The sequence below is a fragment of the Delphinus delphis genome, chromosome 19 (genome assembly GCF_949987515.2).
Source record: "Delphinus delphis chromosome 19, mDelDel1.2, whole genome shotgun sequence".
NCBI classification, from domain to species: domain Eukaryota; kingdom Metazoa; phylum Chordata; class Mammalia; order Artiodactyla; family Delphinidae; genus Delphinus; species Delphinus delphis.
The window spans coordinates 26,914,190-26,930,233 of record NC_082701.1 but is presented as its reverse complement, the minus strand read 5'-3'; the positions used below and the strand labels follow the sequence as shown (position 1 = coordinate 26,930,233).

Genomic DNA, 16,044 nt, shown 5'->3' with positions numbered 1-16,044 from the left:
AAACAGAGTCACCAGCTTCCAGGGGCAGAAACGCAAACCACTCGTTTTGCACAGAGCAGCCAGGCTTTTAAAAACCAGTCCCATAACTGGCCGAGGTCATCAGATTGCTGACTGAAGCGACTCTGGTGAACCGAGGTGCGTGGGTGGGGGGTGGCCCTGTTGCAGTCACCCGGAAGCTGAGGGCTCCTGGGCACTCCTCCTGGGGACAGGTGCCCTGGCAGGTGTCTGGGAGAAACCTTTTTTCCAAATTTCTCTCCTCTGATTTACGGTGGAGAGGAGGAAGTTCTTTGAAGGAAACCATTAAAAACCAAGAAAGAGTGACAGATGGAGGGCACCAGTTTGCATTCTGTCAATTAATGTAAGTGAACTGTCCAAACAAGATCCCTATCTCAGGGAGGATTTTATTTTTTAATCAGAAAATGTGATGTTGGTACCTATAACTTTGTAGCTTCCTGCCATTAAACAGTTAAGTGTTGGACATGGAAGACAGAGACTCTGCTGCCATGATTAACAAAGGTAGTTTAGGCGGCAGAATCGCCCTGCAGGGCCTGGTGCTGTCAGCGGCCAGTTTACTGGAGTTGGACGCAGTGCCAAGGTGGGACGTGGGCACTCCGGCTGTAGGCGGCTTTTGCACCCAGGAGATGGGCAGGGCTGAGAGCGTGGATGAGTTGGCCAGGGGAGGGGTCGAGAGAGAAGGGAGGAGGGCCTAGAACAGAACCCAGGACAAGGGCTATGGGAGGAAGATAAAAAAGACCAAGAGGGCAGAACAGAAACAGAACAGGGGCGGTCGCACCCTGGGGGGAGCGTGTGGATGGTGGCCTTTGTGTCCTGCAGGCTGAGCCCAGCCCGGGGCGCGGCCGCCCAGAGGTACTGCCAGTGTTTGTGTGCTCGGTAGTTGCTGCTTTTATGTTCGGATTAGGACTGGGTATTTTTGGTAAAGTTAGTCCTCCAATATATCACCAGAAGTAATGGAATGCCTTGCTGAAACTCTGTGGGTTGAGGACAGATATCCTTGTTGATTTCTGTGTGTTTTGACCCCCTCGGAGTAGCCTTAAACTGGAGCTGAGAGAAGCGTCATACGCCCGCTCCCGCCCGGCCCTGCGTCGATGGGCAGAGGTCCTGATAAGGATACAAATTTAACTCAGTGTCAGCCTCCCTTTCCCTGGGGTTGAAGGAAGTGATTCACGTCTAAGCAGCGAAGCATCCCCTGGCTTTTAACAGGAGCTGTTAGAGGGGCTGCTGTTTGGACAAGGAGCTTCATCTTCCTGAAGCCAGCAGTCACAAAGCCACAAACACAACACGGGCCAACTCTATTGCCAGCATCGCGGGGGCTTGGCGTTAATATTAAACATCGCCAGCAAGGCAGAGAGCTCCGCAGCCCAGCCACAGAATAAAAATAAATAAAAGTAAAGAGAAGACCCCGCTAAAAGCGGTGAGATGATTTGTCGTCTTTCCTTTGTGAGGCCATTTGTCTTCTCTCGCGTCAAATCTGTTATAAAACAGTCAAACTGTGAAAGTGGAAATCATCCCAGGAATATGGAATATTAATGCACAGGAGAGGAGGCGACAGCCCTTTTGTCAGTAGTCCCTCCCACCCCCCTCCACTTTTTTGCAAGTCCCACCAAGGTAAATTATTTTTCTTTAAAAGAATTTGAAAGACTTGAAACTAGTGGTAGGGATGATGGAAGTTTCAAGTGTTTTTCTTCCTTGTGTAAGTGGAGTGAATTTGTTAACTGGCTTGGGAGCAAGGAGGGAGCGCAAGTGGGGAGCAAACCTTTACAGATTCACCCCTCGCTCCCTCTCACCTCTCCTTCCTCCTCCTAGCCGTTCAGTTCTTTTGTTTGGGGCCTGAACCTGCATCTTTGAACATTTATAAATCTTGAGTCGGTCTGATCTTTAGGAGATGGGCCAGAGGCCGTGTCATCATCTGTAATTTAAAGCTGTAGGGCTAAAAGCATTTGCAGAGGTTTGAAGGACCTGATTCTGACCTGACCAAAGGAGCGAAATGGAACAGACCCTCCCGAGTCTCCTTCAAGCACTGGGGAGGATGGCAAGGAGAGCAGACACTCTAGGTAATTTATGGCCACAGTTTGCTGGGAGCCTTGCTAGTTGCCTGGTCCACTGAGAAATGCATCGTGTGCTGCCACCTTGTGGCAGATTTGGGCAGCTGCGGTGGGCTGCCTTGGAGCTTGTGAAGAGTTGAGCCTGGTTCTGATGGGAGATTTGCCTTGCGTCCAGATTTAGGTAATTAGTGATAGGTGAGGGCATTCTCTGAGTCACTGTTACTTTGCTAACTTGATCCTGTTAAGAAATAAGACCTCAGTAAGAGAAGGTCGCTTTCTTCTCTTTTCACGTTTCTTGGTGTTGTGTGTGTGTGTGATTTTTTGGTATGCAGTTGTGCCGGCGTTTCGGGAGAGAAGCCCGAGACCCACTTATTGTTAAGTGCTGGCCTTTCGGCTGCATTCAAGAATTCTGAGTCTTCTACTCTTAGTTTTTTTTTTTTTTTACGTCATCCTATGTGATGCTCCCTCCTTACAGGACGTACTTCTGTCCCTTCGCCTGCATTGTCTTCCTCACAACGCAGGCTTCCTGAGAGATGAAGGCCCGGAGTGGGGGGCCCTGCCTCTGATCCGCTGCTGTGATGTGCATGCGGCCGCCAGGAGCGCAGGGCAGCCTCCTGCCACCTGGACCAATGTAGTTCCCCTCTTAGGTCATAGAAACAGTTCTCAGGCATCTTTGTCTCGCCTGTAAAGTCTCTGATACAGAGTAGAATGGATTGGGGTCAGAGGAAGCAGAAGGAATGAAAGATTAAGGGAGGTGCTGTCTCATCTCTGGTATTTGGGGAGCGGACCTCAAAGCAGCCAGAAGGTTAGGTTGGGAGGACCCCTTGGTTTGGTGCCAGGTGATGACTGGCAAGATATCTTTTTCAGTTGGCACTTGGGATGCTGCCCTGGGCACGTTGGCAGGCAGAACAGAGAGACTGGAAGCTCTGTGAGGGCAGGAAAGGACGGGCTGAGAACAGAGGAGGTGGTAGAGCTCGCCCCACGCACCTGGACCGCCTGGACCGTCCAGACACGTGGGTGTGGGCTCGGAGAGCGAGGGCCTCCCCGTCAGCTCTTCGGCTACCTGGAGGGCTCCGAGGAGTTCCACTGGGCCAGCAGGAGAACTCCAGCTCTGTCATAGTGGGAATGGAGTGAACTGTTTCTTTTCACCCAGAAGAGACCAGATTTAGTCAGGGGAAGGCAGCAGTGGTTGAAATGCTGCCACGGGGAGGATCAAGGAGCTGTCCGTCCTAACTCTGGAGGACTGGGCTGTGGGAGGGGTCCCAGAGCAGCAGAGGGGTGCCCGGCGAGAGGGAGGACACTGCCACCTCTCCGAGCGGAGGGGGCTGTCCAGACAGAGTTAACTGATAATGTTCACCTTCCCCACGCAGGTTCTGCTGCGTCATTCTTGTCTCTGTAATCCTACGAAAACCTAGCACAGCAAATAGGCATTCCTGTGTATTTTATGAATTTATTATACCTTTGTGTTATACTTTGAGGCCAGGGACCATCCTCACCTAATACACATAAGCTTCTACAGCACTAATAAGTAAAATGTTTTCCAAACACGAACGTGAAAAAAAGCATGCATCAGTAACATTGCCAATGATTTTTAAAAGTCCATCTGCAGGGCTTCCCTGGTGGCGCAGTGGTTGAGAGTCCACCTGCCGATGCAGGGGACACGGGTTCGTGCCCCAGTCCGGGAAGATCCCACATGCAGCGGAGCGGCTGGGCCCGTGAGCCATGGCCACTGAGCCTGCACGTCCGGAGCCTGTGCTCTGCAACGGGAGAGGCCACGATAGTGAGAGGCCCACGTACCGAAAAAAAAAACCAAAAAACAAAAGTACATCTGCAGTCGGCAACCACAGTGGTCAGTGTGAGTTTCTGTTCTTGCTGTGTCTGTACTGACTCCCAGGTATTCGGGTTTCGTCAAGGTTCTGCTGGACACGAGTGCTGCTGGAATTGGAGCCCTTAGTCTCACTTTCCCTTTGTGTGTTTCGTCACCCTTGGATTCTCAAATGTATGTCTAAGACATCAAGTTCCGCAGAAGCACGCAGCACAGGGCCCTCAGGTGTGCAGGGAAGGGAAGGGGATTATGGGGGAGGGAGGCCCCTCCCCCCGCACACTCTGGGATGCGTCTTGTATATTTAGGGAGGACAACCACCCCCCCAGTGAAGCAACTAATGAACAATCTCAAATTAATCAAGGACAAATTCTGTGTATAGTTTTAATCAGGAAAGCAGCGATATTGTTTCTACGGGCACACGCTGAAATCCCTGCATATCGTACTTGCTTGGAGAATGGGATGTACTTTTGGAGGCTGTGCAGGTTTCTTTAGGGAGCGGTGGCCTGGCTGCTTTCTCCCTGCTGTCTGCTCGCCTTTGGCCACAGGGCCAGGTGGGTGCAGTGTGGGGGTGTCCGGGCCAGAGTAGGGGGAGGAGGAGTGGGGTGCCTGGGGCGAGGCCTGCGCGGCTCCTTCAGTCCCACGCCCCCCGCACAGGTCCTCTGCAGGGTTCAGGTGCTGCATTGTAGTGTCTGCCCCGATGATGGCGTGAAAGCCCCTGGTCTGTGTCGCGGTCAGTGAGGAGTGCGCATGGCTGGACGGCACCGTGACACACGTCCACCGCGTTTCGTTTAGGGCTGCTTCAAACCTCGCCCACCACTCAAGTGATGGCATCTCACAGCCAGCTCTACTGGGCGCGCTTAAGTCTCTTCACAAGAGTCACATAATAAATAAGCTGAATCCCAGTACACACACACACACACACACACACACACACACTCTCTCTGTCTTTATGGAAGATGGCTGCTAATCCATGATCATTTTTTTCCAGAAACAGGTTTTATGATAATATAGTAAAAATATTAAATTAGAAAATGCCTCACTAAGGGTTATAAAACCTTACTACATTAGAGATAGGTAATTATCCCCTCTATAGCCTAAATGACAGTTTAAAAGAAATAAAAATGTTAGTGCTCATTACTTGCTTTTGTAGGTTGCAATAAAGGGTAAGTTAAATTTTAATTCAAGGAAGAGCCCCTGCTATCGACCTTCTACCTTAGGTCCAAGTCCTGTTAATTACTCTGTAGGTTATTCTCCCGCATGATACCCACATTAATACATTTTCTACATTGAGGCCAGGAGTGTGGGGGGAGGGTGACGGGTGGGGGGGAAGGCCTTTCAGCTCAGTGATTCAAATCTTGATTCTTAATGTGATAGGGAGCAGGAATTATATATTTAGAAAACCAACTTCATTATGCATAGCCTTAAGGGCACCTCAGGTATTAAACTGTACACTTACCCTGGAGAATCGGATGGAGATGAGGTTAACCTGAAGGACTGATAGTTTAGCTTCTCTGGGTGGCTCGATCCCGGTTAGGAAGGGTGCTGCAGGGAGAATGCTTTGTGCAGCAGAAGGCATCCGACCCTCTGTCCCATGGTGGCTTCTCATTACCTAGTTCTGTTTTTAGTTTTGTGTTCCTGCCTTGGGATGGGTTAGGGATATGGACGCATCCTGTTTCTTTCCAGGTGCCTCCCTCTCCCCTGAGCACTGACCCCAGGTCTAGCATCTGTCTGGGTTTGGGGCAACGCTCAGGACGCCCTCCGCCTCAGTCTTTCTCCTGGGCCGTGCAGAGATCTTCCTACCGGAAAGGAGACACAGAGAGGCGGCAGGAATCAAATTTCCAGCTCTTTGCTGAGAGGCTCTCAGCAGCCCTGCCTGAGAGCCTGCCCGAGCTGGAGCTGCCAGCTCTCCTTCTCCCTCGCCTTTCAGGTTGTCCTTTCCAGACACGAAGCCCCTCCTTACCCTGACATGGGACGTTACTCTGGAGTGGGGAACCTCACAGAAGGACCGGTCAAAATACGGTGTAGGGATTGCGACCGGCTGTGACCCAGGACTGGGTAACAGAGCCCTGCCGGTCAGGTGGCTTCCAGGTCTTTATTCTCAGCAAAATTGCAGGAGAACCTAATTGAGTTGTAAGCCTGGTAGATCATTAAAACTAAGTTTTGGTGGTAGATCACTCTGTGATTGGGGGGGGGGGTTAATTCAGAAGGAATTAAAAGAATTGAGTATCATTGCTATAACAAAACTCCCATTCCCACGTCTGCTTGTTTGTGTGGCAAGGTTTCTCATCACTTCTGTCTACAAGAACTAAAAAATAGGAATAGAATTGGTGCTGAACCCTCTTTCATTCTAGCAATAAATTATATTCATCCATGGAATGGGAATGGAGGGGAAAGCCGCATCCATATCATTGAGAGATCATTTCCAGTAACATTTTACATATTCATGTATATTAAAATTTTACCAAAATTATACTACACTTTATTATATTGTTATTGTATATATCAGTTGTATCCTAATAATAATTGTAATGATAACACAGTCCAGAAGTAATTTTTAAAAATTACTTAGAGCCTTATGGTCCCAAGAAATTAAAATATTTCAACTTTTCAAATTTCAAAAAGTGTTTCAATTTGCATACTTATTTTTGTGGCCAAGAAGTGTGTGATCAATAAAAAACTTTCAAGCATAAAACAATTATATTAGGACAAAAATCTGTAGGGAAAAATCAAATGGAAATACAAGTTTAAAAAGAGAAAGATGCTATAAATTTTCCAAATTAAAGAGTTTGTTTATGTGTTAAGTGAGTGATGATGGGTATCAGATCAGTATTGGCATATAGATTCCATTGGGTGTATTACAAAAGGGATGTAAGAGGTATTTTAAAAGCTGGTATTCACAGATTTGTGGTAATTATATCCTTTGTGACTATTAACTTCATCAAGAAAAGTTTCATATATCAACTTAAAAATGTGTGCAGGGGCTGCGGGATTTTGTAGAGTTCTGTTAGGGGGTACGCAGAGAGGCTCGAGGACCAGACCCTGGACCCCACCCTTCGTGGCCGTGATTTTCCCAGCTCTGTCCCCGGCGGGTCCTCCGCAGGGAAAAAGAGGGGCTGGGGCCTAGCTGAGCAGCCGGAGTCTGGGGGTCTTCATCCTGGTGGTGCTCCTGGACCCCAGGAGGGTCTGCTTTGTCCATCTCTAGAGTCCTTAGAGTTGGGGCTGAGGGGGATGGAGGCGGGGGAAGAGGGGACGGGAACAGAAAAGTCGCTTAGGAGGCTGGCACTGCATTCTGGGTGAGAGATGGTAAGATCTGAAATAATGGAGCCTGGAGGAGCAGGCAAGTTTGAGATACTTTGAAGGTAAAAATGGTCACTGATTGGTGGTCATGGGTGAGGAAGACTTCAAGTTGAAATTGCTTGGGGATTCTTAGATTGGAATAATCCCTTACTCATATTCTCTCTCTTCTGTAAAGCTACTTTAAGAACGCAGACCACTCGGCTTTCCAGGTTGCTTTGCCATGAACAGCTGCATCTTTGTCAGCTTTGCCCACCTGAGTGTGAAATGATGTTCTATCAAAACATGGGTTTCAGCATTTCCCTCTCTGCTCCCGACACGTGAACCCTGCTGCGGGCAGTAACTGCCGCCTTAGCCCAGGCGGTTTGCTGATGTCACCGCGCGGAGAGGAAGCATTTGCTCAGTGGTAATGATGGGCTCTGGTGCAGGCGAGCACGGCGAGGCTGGGAAGGGATGATTGTGAAGGGCTAAATGGCATGGTGCCTCTGCAGCTCCCTCTCATCAGATGTCGCAGCCTTAAAGCCACACTGTCCTCTTTGTCATGGCGACTCTCCCCTTAACACCATTTAATTTCTTTGTGGAAATGGCTAGAGAGACTTGTACTTTTTGGCAAGTAGGCGGGCCATCGCGTGATAAAGTCCTTTATGTGATGGGGCTGGTGATTTGGCAGCCACTGCCTCTGGAAGGGAGGCTGCTTGCCTCTCATTTGCATGTGGTCTGAAGCTGCCTTCTGCCTTAGTACGCGCGTGTCCGGGGCCTGGCCAAGGCCGAGCCAGGCAGATGTGTACAGCTCGGGAACAAAAGAGACCCTGGGGCTCCGGGTGAACCTGCATCCTTTGTTTATAGGTCCAGGGGCACCGTGGTCGGCTGAGGGCACCAGCAAATTCTTGCAATAAAATTCCTGTAATAATACAGGAGACCCAGCATGATAAGATTTGTTTATATCCATGGCTTCTGCGGTTCCTTCTTTAAGACTTTTCCCTTTCAAAAAGTTTTAATATGCTGTTCCTATTGCTGGGTTTTCTAATTATAATGTCTCTTTTGGTACACACCACTGTAGTAAGGTGACTTCAAAAACAGACTTGTAAGTGTTTGTGTTCGAGTCTGGCTGGACCAAAAATAGCTGTTTGAAGGTGGGGTTTTTTTTGTCTTCTGTTTTGTTTTGAAAATCAGATTTGCTGATGATGACTCTCAGATGATGAGAGCGGTTCTGTTAGGAAAGGCCTGTTTCCCTAACAAGGAGGGCAGGCTGTAGACCTTGAAAACATAAGCAGAGCAGGCACAGCTTTCTCCGAGGAGGTCGTTTACTCGCTGGTCCATGGCCTTCGCCCAGGTGCCTGCCCTCCTTCCCCGAGGGCACGGGCGTGGTCCCCGCCTCCCTGTGGGTTTGACCTGCTTGGACCCTCCTGGCTCCTGGCATCTCTGCAGGGAGACTGCCCTCCATCCAGAGAAGTGCTCTGGAGCTGTGGGCTCGGTGCTGGTGCTGGGAGGGCCTCGCCCGCCCCGACAGGTGCCTTTGGCCAGGTGGTGGTGGAAACAGAGGCGGCAGGTGGTCATTTACTTCATTTTCAGGGACGCAAGACCCTGGCATGTTAGGGTTTTTTTTTTTTAATGTCAGACCCAGCTTTAGAAATAAATTAGCCAATCGAATTATTTATTAGATGGAGAATAGTGGAAGGGCCGGGGCGTGGGGAAGACCCTTGGCGCCCGAGCAGCTGCACGTGTGCTGGTAATTGGAATCTTGTTGCTGGGTCATTTTCATTGTTTTTCAAGTACTGCCAAGTGCAAGAAAATGTATGAAAACTGAATTATATCCCCTACATCCCATGTCTGATTGAATCCTCCTCATGTGGCAGTCTCATACATCCTATTAAAATATTCAATCTTGTTTTCTTACTTGAAGAGCCTGTGTGTAAAGGGCAAACTTATAGAAAACTCGTTCCCTGGAGACAGGGTATCCAGCCACTCTGGACTATTTACATATTCTGCTGTTTGGCCGCTTCTAGGTTCCTGCCCTCCTTCGTATTTGCGAATAAGAGCTGTGGGATGCATTTCTAATTATGTGGCTGTGTTTCCAATTGAAGAATCAGACTGGGGTATTTCCCAGCTTCTTGGTTCTTTATTTTGTTTGTTTGTTTGTTTGCGGTACGCGGGCCTCTCACTGTTGTGGCCTCTCCCGTTGCGGAGCAACAGGCTCCGGATGTGCAGGCTCAGCGACCATGGCTCACGGGCCCAGCCGCTCCGCGGCATGTGGGATCTTCCCAGACCGGGGCACGAACCCGTGTCCCCTGCATCGGCAGGCGGACTCTCAACCACTGCGCCACCAGGGAAGCCCCTTTTTTAACCTTGAAAAGTTAACCAGCGTGTTAACCAGTTTGTTTTGTTTGTCTTCCAGGACAGAGCTGTATCGATCTCTTTTTGGCCAACTCAACCCCCCTGACGAAGGCCACGGGGACTGACGGCGCCCATCTCCCTGTGGCCCGGGGCCTGAGGCGGGACCTCCGCACACCCAGCCCCACATAGAGGAACTCGGGAAATCCCGGGAACGTGTGCTGTTCAGAACACGGGCCTGACGAGTGCCCGGAAACCTGGAATCCAGCATCTGTGTCACCGGTGCGTCCGTGTGCAAAGGGCTCGCCCCCCACGGCCTTGAACCACCACAAATAAAGAGTGTTTTTACTGTCGCCGCCCCTGCCACACTCGATTCCTTAAGCAGCACAGAGTGAGTGATATAGCGTTCCCACAGGGTGACAGGTTCTTTGGGAGGGTTTTCATTGTTTTCCCAGCCAAATGGCCTTCTTTCACAATATAAAATACTTCATGGAAGGAATAATCCTAGGGTAGATGTGGCTTTCGGGGTGAGTCGTGTTTAGCGACTGATCGCAGCTGTGAGGAGCAGGGAGCCCCCCAAAACCTGTCAGCTGCGCCCCAGAGGCGTTGGAGCTTGGAGGCATCTGCCTACTTGTTGCTAAATACAGATCTCTGACTTCTTGTTTCCTCTTTTCACCCATAAAGATTCTTCCAGAGTCCTTTTCCATTCTCACCATTCCTAAATCACTTTATTGAGATTAGCTGTGGTGTAAATCTAGCAGGGGGAAATGATTCACTTGTTTTTCATCCGAAAGGTCAAAAGCTGGAAATTAAATCCCCATAAGGGGGATTTATTGGCCTGCTGTGGTCAGTATGCAATGAGATGATCTTGCATAAGTAATGTGTGCGTGCCCGCACTCAAGGCCGACCGTCTCCCGGGTCCTTTGCCCAAATCTGTATTTTGAGCTATGGAATTAAAGGAATGTTGCGTACAGGCATCTGAGGGCAGTTGTAGTTAATAACTAGTCATTGTTTTTAGAGTCAGGTTTTGGTATTGTTTTAAAATGTCAAAACCAAGTGACAGATTTTTGTGCCCAGGAATCCCACGTGTCATTGACGTGGTGTCGTCTGTGGACTGCGACACAGCGCCCAGAGGCTGGGTTCCAAACGAAGTGAGTCTGGAATGTAATCTGCATCACAGTTTAGTATTAACATCTGAGTGTGTCTGCTGGGCTCGGACGGGGCAAATGGGGGGAGGAGGATTTCTCCATCTCACACTAATTGGACCTTGGTACATCCTGCTCTGTTTTTCTTGTCTTGGTAAGTTAACCTCTTGGGCTTGATTGTCAGGGAAACGTTTAATTTTCAGTGTGTCTCCAGTTACCTAAAAGATCACTCAACGGAAATAGAAGATTTCCCCTACAGTCACTCGAATATAGACCATCCAACCCCATCCATCTAGCCTGAGGATCCCAGATAAACCCACGTTAGAACAGCAAGTAAGTAACCTCTTAACGGCACTTCCCGTGAGCATGATGCAGACCCACGATTCCTAAAGAGATGGAACCTTTGTCACAGTCACTCTCTACCTGATGAAGAAAAAAATTTAAGCAGGTACTTCAAAATATTTGGAGTCCATCATGTTTAATTAAAATGAATTAAAATCAGGAGAGATGAGAAAGAACGGATAGAATTTTCAGTAAAGGGAGGCTTGCATTTTAAAATTCAGAGGACCACCCTCCTTCCAGCCAAGAGTAAATTGGAAACTATTTTAATTGACACGGATACTGCAATTCAACTGTTACTAGAAAGACAGATTAGTTGATTGATTTGCATTTTAATAAAACGAATACTTTACATTTTGGTGGCTAATGCTGATTTTGAAATGAGTTGAGAACTGTTATCAAGAGTTTCAATCCAGGGCCCTTTTTCAGTGTTGACTGAAGCATTCCTCCCTTTTGTGCGGAGTTGGCTTATTTTCTTTTTGTCCAGTTGACTCCTTCACGCATGACCCTCCTAAACCACAGCCCCTGAAGACACCATCAGAGCAGCGAGGAAACCGCAGGGCCCACCCAGCCCAGGTGTGCACCCGGGGCCGGAAGCAGGCCGTGGGCTTTGCCCTTCGGGATAGAGAAGTTAAGGCTGGTTTCTCATCTTAGTTTATTTTACGTCAAAAATTAATTACAGAAAAGTGGAAGGAACAAATGGAAATAAGACTTGGCTGTAACTCCACCACTCAGAAAGATCCCCTTCTCGTAGTTAACCTGTATTCCTTCGTAGCCCACTTCAGTGTAGATGCTGTGATACCCAGTAGACTCCTCTCTGGGGGGAGGGCCCAGGGAGCAGTGCAGGTGGAAGACTTCGTTTTTCCTTCTGGACTGTTTGAAATGTTACCCTTTTAAAAACAGTAAAAACAAAATGTCCGTGCAGCATGTCCCCCTCCGCATAACACACGTATACCACCCGTTGAGAACCAGTGGTACGTTGTATTCTGCATTTTAATACTAATAGTAGAGGAGAAGGTTGTTTCCACGTTTTTGCAGATCTCATTGAAGCATTTTAACTGCTAACTGATAATTCCATTGGGGGCGTGTCTCTTCAGTACTGAACCAGATCCCTTCTTGTTGAACACTTAAATTGTTATAATTATTTGCTATTATGAATAATGTTATAGGAAAATATTTGTGCATAAAGCTTGTTTGTTGTCTTTGAAAATTATTGGGTTTTTTGGCATAGATTTTTGGGAGTAAAGTGAACCGAGTGAAAGAGTCCAAACATTTCAAAGGCTCTTGGTCCCTATGACGGAGGCTTGTTTTAGGGCCCATGCACTTCTCACCTGCCCTAGGCGGGACCATCTGCAACAAAGGGTGTTGAAAGGCAGAGAGGAGGTTGGCCCTGGAGTCTGATCCTGTGGTTTATTTCTTGCTCCCCAGGGAACCCTTCAAATCAGCATCCTCCTCTGGGAGGATTAAAGAGCTGCTGCCTGTAATGTGCTTTGAGATGCTCCAATGAAAGGTGGTGGACAAATAGGAAGTGACACCATCCTCTCCCTCCCCGACCCTCCTGTCTGTTTTCTGGCTGCTAGATCGCATATCATTTTCTCTCCACCCTCCCCACTGGTTTTCATGCTCTTGCTGCTTTCCGTGCCTTCATCCTGGGGATCTCTCCGGTGGGTTTTCCTTGCCTTGTATGGGTTTATGTTTCTCCCCATATTGTCTTTGGTGCGTAGCCATTCTTTCCAGGTCACCGACCAAGAACGCTTGTTGTGCATCATTTGGAAACCCTGAGAGCCAACAGAACACCAGGGAAAGCCAGCTCCGACCAGTTCAGCAACAGACACTGCACCTCCAGTTTAGAAAAGTAGTTTCCTCAGTGGTTGATTTTCCTGGTCTCCGCATATGACTTCTCCAAGGTTATTGCCTCTTTATCTCTTACCATTTCATCCGAAGGGAGCTGAGTTTGAGGCTCAATGGATCCAAATGGGACATTCGTCAACCTTCACCACCACGGAGGGGTCACTGTGTATGTGGGACACCAAGATCTGTGTCTCCCTGGGCCAGGCTCACAGGTGAGGCAGCTGCGTCTCAGCAGAAATATAGAGAGTGGAGGTAAAGGGTGTCATGGAGAAGCCTGAGGCTGCGGCTGCAGAAATGTGGGTGCTCTATGCCAGGGCAGCTGGCGCCCGTCTGCTGATACCCTGATAGGCTACCCTGTGCACATGGCGTTTAAGAAAGGCAAATACAAGCAGTGAGCCTTGTCTAAAGTGAGTGAACCTTGTTTTCTGCATCTGAGTTTGTGTTTTTACTTTTTGATTTATGTGTGTGTTTGTGTACCGGGGTGGGGGGGCGGTTGTGCTAGGCATTAAGTTGAGTTTGCCTTGGTCATTCATTTTTTGTTTGTTTAATCTTATCTACCTCATTGCCTTTCTTTTTTTTTTTTTTTGCTTTGTCTTTCTTCATAACATTTCAAAAATAATTGCCAGTAATTTGGTAAGTTCATTAACTAATTCTTATGTCCAGGGGATCCATATCACCCCGCTGATTTGCATATGTGCAGTTTGTCCAACAGCTGTATTGATGAAGCCCTCGTTACCTGCTCCTTGTCTGGAGAGGAGGGGAATGGTGCAAATGCAGAGTGAGTATGCCTTATCTAACTTCGTTTTTCTTGAATATCTGTAGATTTCCTTTACCAGGCCTTCCTTGCCCATCGTGTGGGGTCTGTTAATAAGGTCATCGCCTCAGCGGCATTTATATTCCTGAGAAGTTTGCTTGGTTTATTTCCTTGGTTCAGGGTTTTCATTTCATTTGTTGAGGTCAAGGACACTGAATTCTCAGAAAAGAGAATTTAAAAGAATGTAGAGAAAAAAAAAAAACAATCCCACATTACCGATAGGGTAGAAAAAGAATATAAGGTCCCCAATAGGCACGGTGACAGTAACACATTAAGATTCCTGCCCACCCTCCTCCATCCCTGTCTTCCTCTTTATGGCTGGGCTGGAAATGAGCTCATGCTGCCCTGGGCCGGCAGGCTCCCCACCACGTGGTGCTGGCTGCTTCTGCCGCCCTCATCTACCCTCCCCGAGGTGTTTAGGGGTGTGTTACCCGGCTCTCACAGAGACTTGGGGGCACAGAATTCATCCTTGAGGGGGCTGATGTGACATTCTGAGTCAAGGACAGATTTGAACAGAAGGTGGCGTAGTGGCAAGAACCTTGGATCAGAAATGAGACCTGCCAGGGTGTGTGACCTTGAGGAAGTCTTTTGACCTCTGGGGCTCAGAGGTCCTCCTCAGTACTGTGAGGGTCAGCCACGCTGGTTCCTGAGGACCTCCTCGTCCTAAAGCAGCTGTTTCTATGGAAAGGCAGCTTGGGTCTAGCACCGATGCAGGAATGTTTTTCCCATCCATTCATTCAGGTATGTGTTGACCTCCTGCTGTGTGGCAGGCGCTGGGGGAGGTTTGCAGAGCACAGGGTTGTTTGGGCAGGTGACCTGGTCTCTAGTGGGGCTCTGTGCCCCTCTTCAGTCGAGTGAGTCCTGAATCCTCTTACTTCGGTCTGATCAGGCCCATTACCTGCGCTGGAGTTGCCTCTGTTAGTCCTGGCGGGACTCCTGGCAGCCCAGGCTGTGGCCGTTTTTCAGGCTCAGCATCACTCTCCCAGGGCTCCGGTTCTACAGGGCGAGGGCTCGGCCTGGCAGGAGGGCAGCAGCCCTGGTGCTCGTGGGCTTCCAAGAGCCCGCCGACCCCGGGATGGCCAGGGGCGTTAGTACGCAGGTGGGGCTGACGCTGAGCGCCCCGCACCTAGGCCGCTGCTCGGTGGCTCCCGCGCCTCCACGGCGAGGGCGGCTCCGGGCTCTAGGGCTGCCCTCGTGGCCAGCTGCCTTCCCCTCTTACCCTCCTGGGTAGCCTCTTCTAACCCCACGCGCGTCCAGAGGGTCTAGGACCACAGCTGCCCAGTAGCACTTCCGGGGATGATGGGAGCCCAGTCTAGTCAGTATTTGACCAGCCACGTATGGCTTTTGAGCCCTTGCAGCGTGGCTGGTGGCTACTGGATTGGCTAGATGAGGTCGATGCGGGTACTTCCTAGCCCTTCACAAGTCACAGCAAACGGCAGAGCTGGAGCCGGGTAAGTGCTAACAGGTGGGGCGGCGAGAGCTGCCGCTGTCCCGAGGCCGAGGGGCCCAGCCGGGTCGGGGGCCCTGTTTCAGGCTCGGGCGGCGGCCGAGAGTGTGACCTGGGGCTCACGAGGGGGCAGGAAGCGAGGGGTTTCCCGCCTCGGTGCCCAGCGTGGCCGAGGGGAGCCTGGGAGCGAACCCGCCCCGCTCTCCTCCTGAGGGTTTAGGCCGGGAACGGACCCCCTGAGGCCATAAAATTATTTGCCGGTTTGACTCTTGTGTCCTTTAAAGTTGTAGCGCACTGCACTTGGTTTCAAGAGCTAAACGTAAGGCTAATGCGGAACACTTTCCATGTGATAACTCCGAGTTCATATTGTTGGGGGAGATAAGCCGTAGGAGCAGGTGCTTTTGAATTCACTTATCGGCGTTCGCGCAGCCTCCGCGCCGCCTCGCCCCCCACCTGGGCGCTGTGATGTTCCGGGAGGGTCTAGGCAGCGGAGGCTTTTCATCTGCTGACCTCGCTGCTAAGGTCAGGCCTTTGTTCGCGGCGGGAGCGCGGGCCCAGGTGTGCGCCTGCCGGAGGGGAGGGTAGGCGAAGCGAGGGGAGGGGAGCGCAGCCTTGCAGAGAGTCTGCGTGTGAAGCTCACATCCTGGTCTTCGTGGAGGAGGGTAAGGGGACGAATGCAATGCCTAGTTCTCAGTTATGTAATTAAACCGAGATGTGCCTTTCTGAAGGAACAAAAAGAGGCCAAGGACAGCTTAATTGAAACCTTAAGATTGCTTCTCCAGGAGTGGCCCGAGCAAGCGGGCCGAGGCCGACTGTCACCGTCTGGCTGGCGGGCCACGTGACCCCGCAGGTGCCGTCCACGCGGGGGGGGGGGCGGGGTTCGCTTGGCACCAGAGCCTCCGCTTCCTGGGAGGATGAGCTTTTGGTTCCTCGGG

General features: G+C 50.0%; 1 protein-coding gene across 2 annotated transcripts in view; it reads left to right on the top strand.

Moving 5' to 3' along the window:
* The window catches only part of AATF (apoptosis antagonizing transcription factor), a 102,708-nt gene extending 89,467 nt beyond the window's left edge, over positions 1-13,241 (top strand). For both annotated transcript variants that reach the window (XR_009516891.1, XM_059996384.1), the window contains one exon: positions 9,578-13,241. Coding sequence is in view for 1 of the 2 variants with exons in the window: in XM_059996384.1 (XP_059852367.1) it covers positions 9,578-9,641 (64 nt within the window). In the remaining variant the exon portion in view is untranslated. The remainder of the gene's footprint in view (positions 1-9,577) is intronic.
* Positions 13,242-16,044: the final 2,803 nt, after the last annotated feature.